Below are 17314 nucleotides of genomic sequence, written 5' to 3' on the forward strand. Positions count from 1 at the left end.
AACAAGTATTTCCAGGTAAGAAGTACAGAGGTCTAGAAATGAGTATTAATCTTCACCAGCTATAAAGGGAGTCCAGATGCACAGCTTGTGTGTAGATGTGCAAATTTAAAATTATTTGTATACAACCTCTCATATTTAGCATCTGAACTGCAACAGAATACACTTTATAAGGGAAAAGCTATATTCAAGGAAAATAAGCAGGTTTTACATCAAATCAGAGTACAGCTTTGCTTTTTCAACTGTTTCTGCAATCCTCAACCAGTTAATGAGTCATGATATAAAACCAGTTTTAAAATCCTCAAAGTTAGTATGATGGGCAAGACACAGAAAGGCAGACAGGACTGGGGTCATGAGTTTTAATTAAAACCAAAAAAAGATTCCAACAGAATTTTGCTGTTGGAGTACACTAAAACAAAACTTACTCATTGCATGGAGCATTTTACATTTGTTTTAAACAGAGCAAAACCAGAAATATGACACGAGGCTTACCCCGGTCAACTATGACAAATCACTAAAATGGAATATGTAACAGGGGCATATATCATGGAATCAAACATCATACATTTATATTTACTAATGAATAGAGAGGATCAGTATTGCCACTGGAAAAATACAGATTTGGATATTAATCCAATGTAATACCTTATTTAAAAAAGGGGGGGAAGGATAGGGGAATTTAATGCATATTGACCATTTATAGTTGACCTTCCACTTTAAAATAATGCTTGCTTGTTGTATGTTAGGAAAGTTAAAAGCTGCATCCATCGCATCTGACTAAGTTGAGCTGAGCTGTTTTAAATAGTTTACAGGTTCTATAATAAACAGAAAACACTCACTATATTTTCACTTAATTAAGCTTTAGTTTATTTTCAAATGAATTATTTAAATAATTATCTTTGTGATTTCATGGCTATTCATCCTGAACAGGCACTATCTGAATTTCAACTCTAAGGAAGTGTAATACTTACCTATTTAACATAATGCAATCACAACCACATAACTTCATTATTTATTATAATGGAAGATAAAAATTTCATACATAAAGAACACAGACTTAATTTCTACATTCCAGCATCTATTTGAAAGGTTTTAAAAAGTCTGGTGTTCCCACAGTAATATCACCTAAATTACATACATAAGTCATTTTACAACCATTACATTTACTAAGAGAGTTGTTTCTATTTTAAAAGTGTAAAGTAAGCCTTTTAAAATTTGAATTACAAATACTGATTGTTACCTGGTTCTTACATCTAATTTGCATCTATTGATGATACAGGACAACTCAAATAGAATTGGGAACCATCCTCGCACCCATACTCTGTCTTCAGGAGCTACGTTCATATCATCACTTGTGTATTCCTTGAATGCCTTTAGAAGAAAACACAGGGTTATACAAAGTCGTAACAGTTATAGATTCTTCACAATAAACCACAGTTTGGACTGCAAATAACAATCTCTGCTGTACTAGTATTACACCCCAATACCTCAGGGGAGCTGGCAATCAAAATAATAATACTGAGAAGGTGAAGTGTTTTTCAAAGTAGTGCTTAGTATATTATGAAAAATAAACTAAAAAAATAAATGAGAAGATACATTCAAGCATCAGTTTTTGCTTGCAGTTCAGTCTGAGTCTGTCACTCTCTTTTTATAGAGACAGTACTGGAAGTGAGGATCTACCATAATATTTTGAGGATATCAAGCATTTTTGCATATGCCATTATCCATTCTTCACAACATTTCTCAGTAGAGAGCAGATCCTGAGATACGTTGATTTCTAGCAGCTCTCAGGAAAGCTAGCCACCAGCTGAACTGGGTGGATGGGGATAGGCAAGGGGGAATAAAAGAAAAGAAATAAATTGCTGATACTTTCAAAGCCTGTGGCATTTTATACTCCTATTGCTTCTGAATAAAGTACATTTCTCATTAATCTCTGAAACCTGAAGGGAAGCCAGTAAGGTTAGCACAAGTGGTTTTTTCTTTATAAAAGCACTATTGATTAAAGCACTTATAATTTAGTTAATACAGACTATACCTGAGGTCTATCAGATACATATTTTGCACAGTGGCGAATGAGGCGGATCGCTTCCATACTGGTATCTGGAAATGCTGCATTGCAGGCAAATTCAGACAAGCACTTTACTGCATCCTGGAATGAATCTATGGTTGCTGGGAAGTGTTTTTCAAACACAATTGCTGGGAGAAAAGTGTAAACAGAAGAAAAAAAAGTGTCATGCTTTAACATCTATTAATTCTAATATGAACTGACTGTAACAGAAGTCATGACAGACTGGTTCATTGATTGGTGCTGTCAAATGCTTAAGTAGTAATAAAAACTGAAAAGTGAATGCTCAACCAAAAAAAAAAAAATCAGCTAGAGGGCATTCTATTTTGACAGTAAATAAGTGTCTAAAATAAATCAAAGTAGCATCTAGTCTAAAGGAGGGAAATTTAACCGTTAAGCAAGAACAGAGCAATAGGCTTACTGCTTAACAATAAGTAGTCCATGTGATTAGAGCTTAAGAGGGCTACATAAAGCACAGAGTTGCATCTACAGAAGGACTTCCTCAGCAATATGGCCCTGTTGCCTTGATTTAAAATAGTCACTTTTGAGGAAAAAAAACATTCTTCATCAATGCTGAAAAAGTTTTAGAAACTTACAGAGGTTGAGACAGAATAAAGAGATCCCTTATGGCACTTAAAGCCTGAGATCTAGATGAGAATGGGAAGGAGGGGGGAAGAAAAAAAAAAAAAAATCATAGTGCCACCTAGCTTAGCACTTTCTTCTAAGCAGGGCCATAGACAAGCACAATTCAGAAACAAGGAAAAAGATAAGCAAACAACATAATAGTAAAATGACTACACAATTTTTTTTCTGAGGGAAAAAAATTATAAAATTCTTCACTTAAATGAAAATGTACACATGAAGTAAAATTATCTAAGGCTCAACTTGTTTTTACTACAGAATGCTACAAACTGATAATTTTTTTTTTAAAAGCATAAAGGAAGAGAGGTAACTATAAACTTACTGAATTATTTTCATAAGTACTTTTCCCAGAGGATTGGTTGAAAAGTGTAAAACATTGGTTCTAAAGCATGAAGCGGGCTTTACTATACAGGTTGTAGAGCCAACAGTTAAACAAAGCTTCTCAGCCTCTGGAGTCACATACACTTTCATGATGTCTGAATATCGTCAATACTCACTGACAATGTGTCCTGTCGTCTGGAATGCAAGTTCCACTATACTTTCATCCTGATCTGAGGCTGCCAGATGAAATACTGAAAAAATGTTTTTCCAGCCAGAACGAATGTTAGCAGCCTGGGAATTTACCATCTGTGCAATACACCGTACAACCATGTCTCGAATAGTAGGAGACCTAAAATAAAATAATAAACAATAATTGTTTCAACTGTATTACACAATCAATTAGAATAGTATCATTCTCCAGCAACTGATTTTACAAAAGTAATCTGAAACACTAATTGCAAAAGTTGGTGCTTATGATCCCAGGCGACTCAGTTAATTGTACGTTATTACCTGTTTCTCTTCATGATATGTTCAAATGGTCTTAGGAAGTCCTTCTGGAATCGGAAATTAGCGAGTTCTCCCTTTTCTAAGAACTTCATTGATAATTGCCTTAATGAGTCTACTGCAAAAATAGCTACATCTTCATTGGGATTGCAGCCAACCTGATAACATAGAATAGAAATGCATAGTAAGCTTGCATCAGAATTCTTATGGATTCAGCCCAAGCTGCCTTTACATTTGATAACGGAGCACTAAGCAGTACTGGAAAATTAACAAAATTAAACAGGAGCCAGTTCCATAAACCTTATTGTTAATGCAATTCAAGAATCCCTAACCAAATCCAGCTACTGTCTACATTATATATCCTAGCATTTAAAACTTTCTAAAAATAAGCAAGCTATCTAGCAAGACTTCAACAACCTGTATTAAAAATGCATGTCAAACATTCACCTGATAAATAGTCAATTTAGACCTAAACAGAAAACAACCTCTTATCCCAAGCTTCATAAACCCCCTCACCAAGTAAGAAAACATAACTAAAGGCAGCCAGTTCTAGACCCAGATCATGATAAATAACTTAATGTGTACTCCTGCTTTTACATTTATTATATCGTGTACCTCTGTCTTCTCGCAGCCACTTCCAGCTTTACAATTTTTGTTGTGTTTTAAGCTACTTATACAGAAGGACAGAAAAAATAGTATAACTCAGATGAGCACATGCTCTTCCAACAAATCTGTTGTATCAATTGTATCAATTGTTGATCAATTGTATCAATGCAAGGAGTATGCAATATAATCATTAACAGGGATACCTTATTAAAGTGATCTCCAATAACTTCCCAGATCCTAGACCACTGTAGCCTTATCCGGCCCATATTGTAGTAAGAAATCTCTACTATCTTCTGCAAACTAAACATTCGAGGGTGGGTAGCAGACAGCAGTTCATCCATAGATACAGCACAAAGCCAGCGAACGAAATCCACTGTTAAATGACCACAAATTTTAATGCAATATTTTTCCAAGGTTTAAGACAAAGCTGCTTTATGGGTTGGGGGGGGGTGGGGAGGGTGGAGATAAAACCTACCAATAGCATTTCCATCCAACCTTGTAGATCCTGTAAATATTCTGTAAAGTGCAGTTTAAGACATTGTTACAATTTCTTAAAAAAGCACCTATTAAACATGCATTCAAGTTTTTTTTAAAATATACATAGAATTAGCAATTGTGGAAAAATACTGAGCTTTGAAAATAAAATCAGAAATATTTCAATTATTTCTAATATTTAATATATGCATGGAGGCTGGGAGGTGAGCATCGCTGCTATTCCTATCCTCTCATTGACAGGGACTGATGAATAATGTCAGTAGTTTAGAAACTATTCAGCCCTGCTCCAAATATGAAGTCAAACTTCTCCAGACTACACAATTCCTATTTGCCATGACAAATAGATACTTGAAAACTTCTCATTATGAAGCGGGGAGAAATACTGCAAACATAAAGAGCTATTATCCGTTTGACATTAAGACTCCAGTTCGCTTGATGTGATTTTACTGCAAGGCAACTTTCATTGAACTGACATCGATCTTGCTGTCTATACTCAATCACAGGAATGCTTGTAAGCCTTCAGAATGATACCCCTTTGTGATTGTCAATTTTGACAACCATTAAGAAAATGACATTTTCTGATTTCTTATATGCTGAGAGAGCAAGATCCACTAACACTCCAGTCTGATCAGTACTTTACGATATAAACAGGGAATGTTTATGATATGTATTACGCCTGATGAAATCCAGTTATGATAAATATGATTCATAGAAAAGAAGACGAATAATAATTTTGGTAATTTCAGACAATATCTACATAATCTAGAGGAAAGCAGGGAGTCAGTAATTATATTTAGGAGAAAAAGGGTCTGTCAGTAATGCTCCCTGTACTAAGGCAAAATGAGATTTGCTATGTGTTACTATTTGCTATATGTCACCGGACAGTACAGCAGTCTTCATTCTGCAACTCTCCTGCAATAATTTTATATCAGTAAAAAGGCTTCTTGCTTAATCTTTGTTCTGTTCCTTCTTGCAAAATTACTTCTGCTCCACAAAAAAGGAAAAAAACCACAAAACCAAAAAGCACTTTAATATGATAATATTTATGTAATTTTTTCCAAATAGGGATAAAGTAATAATGTCCGATTATTAGCACAGGGTATTCAAATATTGCTTAAAAACCTTGAAGTGGCAACAGCAAATTTAATACAATACCTGTCTACAGCAACGACAACACTTTGGGAGCTAGTTTCACCAATGGATTCCTGAATACTTGCTATCTGCTTCCAGTCCACGTTTCCACCAACTAGTGAACAAAATTTGAAAAATGCGTAAGAGATAACACAGAAAGGGCTAGGAATAAAGAAGAAGAGAAGTTGTGCCACTACCAGTACAATTAAATGCATTTTTAATTCACAAAAAAGAGAAGTTATTAATTTCCCTTGCATAAGCTGGTGTAGTGGTTTAACCCCAGCCAGCAACCCGCAGCCGCTCACTCACTTCCCGTCCCCTGCCCCAGGGGATAGGGGAGAGAATCAGAAAGAAAAAAAAAAGTAAAACTCGTGGGTTGAGATAAGAACAGTTTAATAGAACAGAAAGGAAGAAAATAATAACAATAATAATAACAATAATAAAATGACAATAAAAATAATAAAAGGATTGGAATATACAAAACAAATTATGCACAATGCAATTGCTCACCACTCGCTGACTGACGCCCAGTTAGTTCCCGAGCAGCGATCCCTCCCAGGCCAACTCCCCCCAGTTTATATACTGGACATGATGTCATATGGTATGGAATACCCTTTTGGCCAGTTTGGGCCAGCTGTCCTGGCTGTGTCTCCTCCCAACTTCTTGTGCCCCTCCAGCCTTCTTGCCGGGTGGGCATCAGAAGCTGAAAAAATCCTTGACTCAGTCTAAACACTGCTTAGCAACAACTGAAAACATCAGTGTGTTATCAACATTCTTCTCATACTAAACCCAAAACATAACACTATCAGCTACTAGAAAGAAAATTAACTCTATCCCAGTTGAAACCAGGACAGCTGGGCATCTCAGTGAACAGTTGCATGTTGGTTTAAATCCTAATTCTCTAGATTCTCTATCCATGTATAAACTATTAGTCCCAGAAAATCATCCACATTTGGAACAATTGTGTGAATAGATAAAAGTGAAAAAAATTCAAAAGCACAAGAACAACCTTTTTCTCTCCATCTTTCAATGGATCTTTGGTAATTCTGCCACTGAAAATACACAACATATGATAGAGAATTCTGCACAGAGGAGAACTTCCCACACTTTATTAGCAGCAAGTGAGTAAATCTATCCTGATAGATTTTCTTTTTAATCATTCACAGAGAAGAGCTCCCACCAAAACTTCATCTTAAAGCTACATCTCAAGTACAGCAAAATTATCACCTTACAGTAGTGAAAAAACCCTATAATTAAAAATAGCAATATTTATTTTGGAGGCTAGTAACTGTAATGCACACCTGCGAAAGATCATGTTAAGAAAATGCTAACTTCACAACAAGCAAATTTCTGAAATTCCTGGCAATCTCTAAGCCCCCCTTCACCCCCCATCAAAAAAAGAGCAGGAATCTTGCAACCATTCTGGGTAATTCCACCTACCCTGTATTTAGGTTTTTTTCTTAAACAGTCTGTCAGACAGGTAGGGGAGAACAGAAGACTGAAAGAAGTCCAGCAGTTCTGTTCTCAGAGCTTTGCAGAGACAAAAAGTTCTCATGTTTCAGACTGACTCCCAAAAGTCTGCCTCTAAGCCTTGTTGTGCTTCACACTTGGAGGTGGCTGGAGATGACTGGCTGTCAAAGCCAGATAAACTGACCCATCTGAAGTATTTTTCTAAGGCATTTATGGAGTAACCTTTCTGTGCATACATATGTAATCTTATACTAGTATTTCAGCAACTTATAATACTGTTGGGTTTGACCAAGACTTCTCTTCTAAGCACACAAGCTACAAGTATCAATTAGCTTTAATCTTGGTAATGCTTCAGCTAAGAAACATATCAAACAAGCAGCTGTGTGAAGTGAGTTTGAAGGGCTGTTTCCAAGAAGTCAGGTAACCCTTACAACTCTGCCAGTTTACATGAGAATTCCTTATTATCGTAGGATTTATAATCAATGCTTGAAAACCTGAACAGATAGCAGATTTATATTCCAACAGTTATGACATCCTTTACAATGAAACAGTCACCTATATAATTCTGCTTTATGTAAAACTGATTCCTCAGATTCCCATTGTCCAAGAGGATTTCTGGTTACCTAAGAAGTACACTTTAGCTATGACCTACTCACAGCACCAAGTTTTGTCTTTCAACTTTGTGAATAGAAACTACAGCAGAAGCAAGCTGAACTTCACAGTTACAACTCCAAGACAGACAACATTCCTACCAAAGAAGCAATGGAATAGATGCTTATTTGTTTACTTTTACAACCCACATGCTTGTGATGCCTTGAATTTTCAAGTAAAACAAAAAAGAGCTACAGCAGGAAGATAATGCAAGAGCGATGAAGACATTCAAATGTAGATGCCTGAAGAGTGCACACCTGAATCCTTGTTCAGGCAGCAAATAAGCAAAGGTGTTTTGGGGGTTGATTTTGTTTTGTTTTTTTTAAAAAAACCACACAATTCTAACTTCAGCAGGAAGAGTGAATGCTGCTGCTTTTGAGTGAAGAGTGAATGCATGTCTGATTTTGCAAGCAGGTTTGAAAGATGAAGCTTCTGTGTCACCAGCCTGCAACTTCACTTACTCTAATTAGACAACTATTTTCCTATAAAATATGTGCCTGTATATATGGACATATGCACTATGGGTTTTTCAAAGGAATTTAGGTTTATAGGAAGGTTGCCTGAAAGCCATAGTTCCAAAGGATACTTCAGAGTGATTATAGAAAGAAAATTAAAGTATCTGCAACACTGGACGTGTAGAGAAGAGTGAAAAATTTCAGAGTTGAGAAAATGACTATGTTCTAACAGCCCCCGAGTGCATGAAAACCAAATTCCTTTGAGTTAGGCATTTTCCTGTAAGACTGAAGTGATATTATTATTAAAAAGAAAAAAAGAAAAAAGAAAGAAAACCATTAAGTTTCCATATGTGCATTGTAACAAGTATTCCAGAAATTCAATTCAGAGAGAAACATTTTATGGATTTGGGTATAGACTATTTTCCTTAGAAATGTAGTTGACAAGAGAGGAAAGAAGTCTTTATGAGCTGGATCTACACCAACGACTAGCAAGTATGATTTAGAGACACCTGACTACAGTTTACATTCTTCAGCTATTAGGACTTAAAATTTTTAAAGGCCAGTCATTTCAGCATAGAGAAACTGCCAGCATTTGGAAATAGCAAAGTTGGATAGGTCATCAGGGAACACTAAACTGTAGGATGCATATTAGAAGGGCAGGAAGAAGCTCAGTATATGAGATGTTGGCAGACACATTAATTTCCAGGCATAAGGTTTCCCTTCAGCAGCTCTTGGCAAGGTGAGGGGAGTACATAGAGGCAGGCCAAAGGAGAGCAGAATGGAAAGAAAAGGACTGACTGCAGAATAAGAAAAACTGTCTGAGGAGAACACAAAGCCAGATGATTAGGACTAGTTGAGGGCTAAGATCAAGGCAACTAGCGAAACAATCATTACTCCTAGAAAAAGTTACAGGAAAAATTGAGGGAACACAAAGCTTTGCTCGGCTGCGGGTGAAGTTGTTCAAAAGGCAGGAGATACTGAGCATCATACTAAAATTGAGACTTTCTAACAGTCAAATGGAGTTATACATACTTTCTTGATGGTTCCACAGTTTCCTAATGCCCTACACCTGTATGTCGTTAACTGTGTTCCCATTAAATAAATGAATAAATAAATAAATAAAATGAAATCAACATTTTTAAGATAATTTAAGGTAAGATTGGTATACTTTTCTAGGAGGATAGGAAACAACATCTCATTAATGGAGTAAATTTTGGCTCTTAGGCCAACCTAAAAAAAGCACTTATTGAGTACCGAAGTAACCAGAAGAGGAGGAAACAGAATTTCAGAATTTAAGCTAAACTAATCTCCCACTTGGATTGAATACTGCGTTTTTCTTGCAAAGTTTCATAACACAATGCTTAACCTACACATACTAGCTTGCCTATTTGGTAAAATACTTTGTGCACTAACATTGCAGTATTATTAAATCTGGTCATACCATCAGCAATCCATTCTTACTTGGTCAGCTATATTTTAATAAAAATCAATAATGTATCATTTTCTTATATCTCCCACTCTCCCATTCTAGCAATAATACTTAACAGAGTAAAACAAATATTCCAGAAACAGGAATAGGTCTATTCAAAGCCTACAACAATTTTACAAGGACTACTTCACAGTCTCATCTCTGAACCTCACAGTCAATAATAACGAAAACAAAGGACAAACTTTAGTATCTGTCTGAACAATGCCAGTTAAATTAAATACTTCATATCTGCATTACTTACCCAGTCCCAGCCCCACAAATTCATCAGGTGCCTGATCTTTTGTTCCAGTAAAAGAACCTTCCCTGCCACGTACTGTCCCTGAGATGTAGCGAGGTTTTACTCCAGTTCCTATTAACTGTGCCAGTTCAAGTTGACTGATGCATTTCAGAATCTATTCCAGAGAATAAAGAAGTTGTTACAAAAAGCAGTTTGAAATAGTAAAAAATAAATAAATAAAAATCTTTAGGCAGATCTTTAGAAAAAAAGAATTCTAAACACTCAAGGTCAGGCAAGTATTTCTATTCTTGTGTCTAAAATGAATATTAATTTAAATACTATCAGATTAGTCTCTCACAATTTTATGTACAGAAGTATATACTTGGCACTTATCTAAAAAACACTGTATTTATGCACAAACAAGTACACTACTGTGTTCAAAATCAGTACATGTGCTTTCTTACAGTTTAAGTACAAATGACTCTTGTACCTCATGCCAGGAATTTCCTAAATAGTTTCCATCTGTATGAGCCACTGTGATGAGAGTTTTAATTGTGTCAATATTCTTCTGCTTCATTTCAGTAATACCAGAACTCACTGTAAGTAACGTAAATCTTGCTAATGCTTGGACATAGGCATCTCTTTCCAGCTACAAATGGGAGGAAAAAAAAAAAAAAAAGGAAAAATTGTCTTGTAAGTATTTTCTCAGTTTCTTGTTCTTAGTACAATCTGTGTGATTCCAGTAACTATATTGTTTACCTTTCTCTTCCTAGAACTAATTTCCAAAGCATTCTACATAGTGAAAACATCTTATGTTCTTCTGGAGTAAGCTGTGGGATAAAATCATGCTCCCTCTATTCAGGAACACAAAGTGTATGTCTGACAGCATAGAACACAGAGGTGGTTGTTAGGTTTCTCGGTTTGGTCTTTTGGGAGGGGCTTTTTTGGGGAACAGCATGCTGTTTCAGAAGCAATGTGGCTTCTTAGCTAAGCTTTTAGTATTCTTTTACTATACCTGGACCTACTCTGAAAATGCTGCCTTAGCAGACTCTCTCAAGTTGTAGGATTTTTTTTGGCAACAGAATCTAAATAATGTATCTAAAAGGCATGTTTTGCCAATTCCACAAAACTGCTCAAAATACTTGATTTAATCTACACCATTTGGAGCACCTCAAACAGCAAGTGACCTATAATCTAGGCAGATGAAAACAATCTCACAAAAAAGAACATTCCACATGTAAGTACCCAATTTTTATGTATAGGGTATCTATAAACACCAAAGGAAATTCCTCAGATCTCATATGAATTTATTACAATGGTAAAAAGGGGATTACAGCTGAGCTCAGAAGTGCATTTTACTGTCCTCTTATGTATGATCCAAGGCCGTAAAGCGAAATGGTTGTACAGAGAAACAAATGACAGCTATGAAATATATTTAACTGTTTGGATGTTTAAGACTATTTTGAAATAAAAAAAAAAAAATCACCGAGCACATAATAAAACCACATATAAAATATTTCCAAAAAAATCCCAGGAAGAATGTGTGTTTCATAGAGAAAATACAAGTGCCACAACAGTGGCAATGATCGAAGGGATGGATTCTCACAGAGCCACGTAGCATGGCTGCTGTGTTCAAAGCCAACTACTACTACAGGGTCCACTGGCAAAAGGCACAGCAAATGATGTATAAACACAGAAATATGGCAGTTTCATGGAAAGAGTACTAAGCAAAGAAGCTTTAGAGTCTACAAACTCTGTATCTTCTGTAAAATGAAAATGTTTTCTGTCCTACGTTCCTTCTCTGTGTTCCATACAGATATTCCCCCTCTACCCCTTTTTTTAAGCCATCAAAGTAGGAGAAAAACAACTAAACAATGTGTCCATCAAACAGAAGGTAAAAATGGATGATACAAGCAAATTAAGCACATCCTTTTGAAACACATCTTGTCCCAGATGCTTAAAGACAAAAGCCAGACTGTGTGACAGTCTAAGATTAAAAGCATAAATAATTAAAAACAGAATCTTTAATTGAGGTTTTAGAAGTGAACATGCATAGCTTAAACTATATTGTGTACTTTGGGAATTTTCTTAAAACTAAAAGCCTCCAGTTCCCTCGATTACCTCTCAAAGTGTGTAATGTTAACTGTTCTTAGACACCAATCTTAACTTCCGTATGTTTATTCAGTGAAATAGAAAAGTTGCCAGCACCAGTTAAGCACAAGAGGAAAAACCTGCTTCCAACAGAAAAGACCTATACAGATTTTCCAGTCTCCTTCAAACCACCAGAACTATCTGGCATCTGAAGTCAGACAACACTGCTGTCTAATCAGGAACTTGTGCAATGGAATCATCCTGTAATGTACTGAAATCATCAACAAACCAGTATTGTTTTTAACGATATCAACAAAACAGAATTCCCATAGGAAACCAAGAAGGAATATCATTTATATTGAAAATACAAAAACAAGTTTTTAAATTTCAGCAAATGAGAAGTTTTGGTTTTGAAACACCTCCAGTTCAATCAAGTTTGTCCTAAGGCAATGGAAGGGCACGACTGATTCTGGTACAACCTTGGAGCATGGGGATCTTAGTGTAAACGTGTCCTTGTCCTCCCCACTCAAGGCAGAACATTGCAAGACTGGGAGCTGACCTCTGCAGCTGCTGAAACTGGTATTTGTACCAGTTTCACTTTCACAGATTAGAAACAAAAATAACAGGAACGTGAATTTCATTGAACAGCTGCAGGCTCCAGGGAACGCTTTGTTAATCAAATTTTTAAGTTTGTTCAGTTCAGAGTGGGGGTGGGAGGGAAAATGAAGTGAAAAGACAGAGGAAGGAAACCTTACATGATCTCAGATGGGCTTTTTTAAGCAGCTGTATCAGAGGTCCCACTGTGCATTTCCACATTAGTGAAAAAAAGTTATCTAATTTGTTAAATACAAGTGCAAGGGGAGAGGGAAGCAAAGCATTCACTATCGTATCATAGTTCAACAGTTTTTACTTAAAGTTAGTCTTATAAGGTTGTTGGTTTGGTTGGTTGGGTTTTTTTAAAATGTTTTCAATGTACGCATGAAATAATGCAATGTCAAACATAGGAATTTTGCTTGCCCCTCTCTTCAGCTACCCCTACAATGGGCTTATGGCAGACCAGTAGTCCATTTGTTAACTAATAGTCTGCAATAACATAATACTATATTCACTACTGATGATTTTAAAATGGAGGGGAAGCAAAAAACCCACCCAAATTTAATCAGAATTAAGCTCTGGAGCCAGAGAGTCTGGAATTCTTGGCATTGTGCTTGATGCAAGATACATTCATGCGTTACATCAGGAATGACATTTCCAGTGCCATAACTGTTAAAATGGCATCCAATTATAGAAGTGTCAGATTAGTATAATCTCTCTGAAGTTGCGAACAACATTTCAAACACAGTTCACAGAGATACTATTTTACATATGAAACAGGATTGAAAGACTTCTTTTATGAAACCTCAGAACAAAGCTAAACAGTTTTGGAACAAAACTAGAAAGAAAGTACTTTGACGTAAAAGTAGTCAACTTGTGGGGAAACAAAAATTCAGTACACAGGCATGGCAGCAGTTACTACAAAACACCAGGAAAAATAAAGGTTACTTTATTTAAAACACCTCCAATGAAGTATCAGATGAAGTAGTAATTGCAGAAGCGGGCAGCCCCTAGGTATGGCAGTGCATAGCTTCAGCAACAAGGACTCTTAGATCCCCACTAACATTTGCTGGAACATAAATCAAAGTATTGTCTCAATCTTAAATTTTTTACCTGAATGTTGAAAATGCAAGCAATCCTGATTGCACATCGTATACCCTCCAAACAAAGAGAGGCAACTTCTGTGTCATCACAGTCCTGTAGACCCACACTGAATGCAGCTAGAAAAGGTGTCCATGCCAACTGGAATGTACACAAAATAAAAGTTACATTAGCAACTGTTAGTACTTGAAGGGAGTGTTATAGTTTCAACGTCTTGCTAAAGTGTAAATTCCGTCCTTAATTCACATTATTAACCTTGAAGGTGCCTTTTGCCAAAAGAAATGGAATAGAATAAACATGAGACATTGAATAGGACAGAAGTATGTTTAGAAGAGACATGAGACATAGAATAGGATAGAAATAATGCAGACTGATGCTCCCCTCCGAAGCACTCTCCCTTTCCCTCAGCAACCAACACACACAACCATCTTCAGATAGCTGGAAAAAAAACAAACCCCAAAGCTATGTCAGTTAAATGTCTATTGGAGTTTTGGTATTGCTGGGGTGACCTTTATCTTTGCACAGTGAGAAATAGTCAATACTTATTGCAAGAACCAACACAATGTATAATAGATTCTTTTATGATGAAAAGTATGTACTTAAATAAGACAAGTTTGTCCTGATAACACCAGAAGGAAAAAAAAAAGAGGTAGGGTAAAATAGGGCAGCAAACTTTATTAGACAACAACAATAGGAGACAGGACATGACTCTTTCCTTGATTTTTCTGCTGTTAATTTTGTTGCCCTCGGCCCTCCACCTTTTTGCATCTAAGCCACTGTTGATGTTTCCCATTCCTCTTGCCTTAGGTGGGACTCAGAGTGTAATACACTCAACTAAAAGTTATTGCAGGAGAGTCCATGTGGTCCCCTCCTCATAGTCAAGGCTCCCTCTCCCACAAGCAGAAAAACCAGTCAGAAGATGCAGAGGATCTTGCTGTAACTACACGTGGTTATAGAGAGAAAACCCCAGGGTATTCAGCATAATTTTAGAAATAATTTTACCTGAAGTCTCCCCAGATGAAATACAGAGTCAATGGGCACAGGAGGGAGCAACAGATATCACACTTAATTTCATCATAAAATGATGCACCACAGAGCTTTGGTTTCATTTAAGCCAGCAATTCCAAAAGCACTACCTCAGAAAAGCATTTAACACTTGCACACACCAAACCGTAACTCTGGGACAATATTAAAGGCACCACACAAATTCCTAGATCCAGGACTTAATCCCCTATTGCATGACCTTTAAAGGTCCCTTCCAACCCAAACTCTTCTATGGCTCTGTGTTTCAGAAGTGCATGTTTCTTCTCCTCCCCTTTCTAATTTTTCATTCCTATTGAAACCAAAACTAATCTTAAAAATTGCAAAACTTTCTTAATACTTTCTTAAGAACTATGTAGAGATCTTTATAGTATGCTTTATAACTAGATGCATGCTGTTATTTATAATAGACTATTTTGTCATTAAAGGTGAAAATTAGGTCTCTAAAATAGACAATCAATTTGGGGCTGCTTAGGGGATGTATAAAGTACATTTTTTTTCTGTTTTAGTCATTTAGCAAATCTGTCTGTAAATACAGTTATAATGATAAGTTTTATGCTGGCATCAATGGGTGAAAGAGATACCCAGAAATTTATATAAAGTTTTGCTAAAATAAAAATTAAAAATTCTAAATGAAAAATGTGAAATTAAATATTTAACTTCCACAGTTCTCACTTTTTTGAGAAGACAGCTCTCTGTTCAACATATTACATTGTCCTCAGTACTTCAATTAGTTTATGAACTTCCTCAAGTAAAAACACTTCTAATTCTTAGCACATTCACAAAAGACATTTAGGGTGTTAATCTACCCTGATGCTTCATAGTTTGATCCTTTGACAATGGATTTTGCAATTGTACTTTTCAAATACTAAATGCTAGGAATGTTATAGAGTAATAGGGCTGGTATCTTAAGGAAAAATAAGTCTATGAATTTTACAGATGTCTGCATGCAAGTTATTTCATTTCAGCCTTAAAGAAGTCAAGAGAGAGAAATTATGTCCAGTACACCTCTCTCAAGTGACACCCTGACAGCAGATCTTAAACAAGGGCTTCATTTAGCATTATTCTGTACAGAGTACTATCCTACTTTTACTAATATGGTGATAAAAGAACTCAGAAGTTTCATGGACAGCAATCTTACAGCTAGATCCTCAGAGCGCCCAGGTGGCCAAGAAGGCCAACAGCATCCTGGCCTGCATCAGAAATAGCATGGCCAGCAGGAGCAGGGAGGTGATTGTTCCCCTGTACTCAGCACTGGTGAGGCTGCACCTCGAGTCCTGTGTTCAGTTTTGGGCCCCTCACTACGGGAAAGACATTGAGGTGCTGGAGCGTGTCCAGAGAAGGGCAACCAAGCTGGTGAAGGGCCTGGAGCACAAGTCTTGTGAGGAGCGGCTGAGGGAACTGGGGTTGTTTAGCCTGGAGAAGAGGAGGCTGAGGGGAGACCTTATAACTCTCTACAACTACCTGAAGGGGGGTTGTAGTGAGGTGGGTGCTGACACTCTTCTGTCAGGTGGCTAGAGATAGGATGACAGGAAATGGCCTCAAGTTGCGGCAAGGGAGGTTTAGGTTGGATATTAGGAAAAAATTCTTCACCAAAATGTTTGTCAAGCACTGGAACAGGCTGGCCAGGGAAGTGGTAGAGTCTCCATCCCTGGAGGTATTCAAAAGACGTGTAGATGTGGCATGTGGGGACATGGTTTAGTGGTGGACTTGGCAGTGTTAGGTTAACGGTTGGACTAGATGATCCTAAGGGTTTTTTCCAACCTAAATGATTCTATGATTTGTGAGCCTGGGCCCGGAGCTCAACCTGACGCTGCAGCACATCACTCCAGGGAACCATTTATTTATTATAATGGTAGTGGTCTGAGACCTTACCTCCCTGGAGCAGTTCACAAAGGAGTCATATGGGTACCACTACTTGCACAAGGGCAGCAGATGAGAGCGCATAGTAAGGGTGCAACAATTTATTTCAGTAGCAGTTAGCTGTAATGAGTTAGTTATGCCAAAGACCATGTCCAATAGCATACTGCGGCAAAATACACTACTGAACAGACTTTCTATCTACGAATCTGACTCACTGGTGTGGAAAAAGTATTCAGGATGCAGACAGCTTTGCACCTACGCAATTGTGAAAACAGGTGTTTAGAATAATGGTTTAATAATACAGGGTCCAGCTACCTCCTCCAAAACTAGATGACAGTCCTAGCCTTTCTGAAATATTAATTTGCAAGACACAACATTAGACGGAAGTTTGTTATGATAATTGCTCCCCCAAAATGCAATGAAGTAATCACCCTTAGGAGGAGGAGTAGGAGGGACTCAAACAATGAACTGGGATTAAACATTTCTCATTTTCATAATTCTGCTGTTTTGACTACACCTCTACACCTGAAATAAAAATCCTATCATTTCAAATTTTTAACTATTCCCTGTACTTTTGTCCC

The 17314-nt window shown here is 36.8% G+C and overlaps 1 protein-coding gene across 1 annotated transcript in view; it reads right to left on the reverse strand.

Moving 5' to 3' along the window:
- Nucleotides 1-17314, reverse strand: part of ARFGEF1 (ARF guanine nucleotide exchange factor 1) — a 101730-nt gene that overhangs the window by 14973 nt on the left and 69443 nt on the right. Inside the window, exons 20-29 of the mRNA XM_069779471.1 lie at nucleotides 13842-13970; nucleotides 10534-10692; nucleotides 10068-10218; nucleotides 5786-5876; nucleotides 4611-4651; nucleotides 4339-4508; nucleotides 3536-3687; nucleotides 3202-3374; nucleotides 2033-2193; nucleotides 1238-1368 (exon numbers count right to left, since the gene is read on the reverse strand). Of these exons, the coding sequence (XP_069635572.1) occupies nucleotides 1238-1368; nucleotides 2033-2193; nucleotides 3202-3374; nucleotides 3536-3687; nucleotides 4339-4508; nucleotides 4611-4651; nucleotides 5786-5876; nucleotides 10068-10218; nucleotides 10534-10692; nucleotides 13842-13970 (1358 nt within the window). The remainder of the gene's footprint in view (nucleotides 1-1237; nucleotides 1369-2032; nucleotides 2194-3201; nucleotides 3375-3535; nucleotides 3688-4338; nucleotides 4509-4610; nucleotides 4652-5785; nucleotides 5877-10067; nucleotides 10219-10533; nucleotides 10693-13841; nucleotides 13971-17314) is intronic.

Source organism: Haliaeetus albicilla, chromosome 3 (assembly GCF_947461875.1).
Source record: "Haliaeetus albicilla chromosome 3, bHalAlb1.1, whole genome shotgun sequence".
NCBI classification, from domain to species: Eukaryota; Metazoa; Chordata; class Aves; order Accipitriformes; family Accipitridae; genus Haliaeetus; species Haliaeetus albicilla.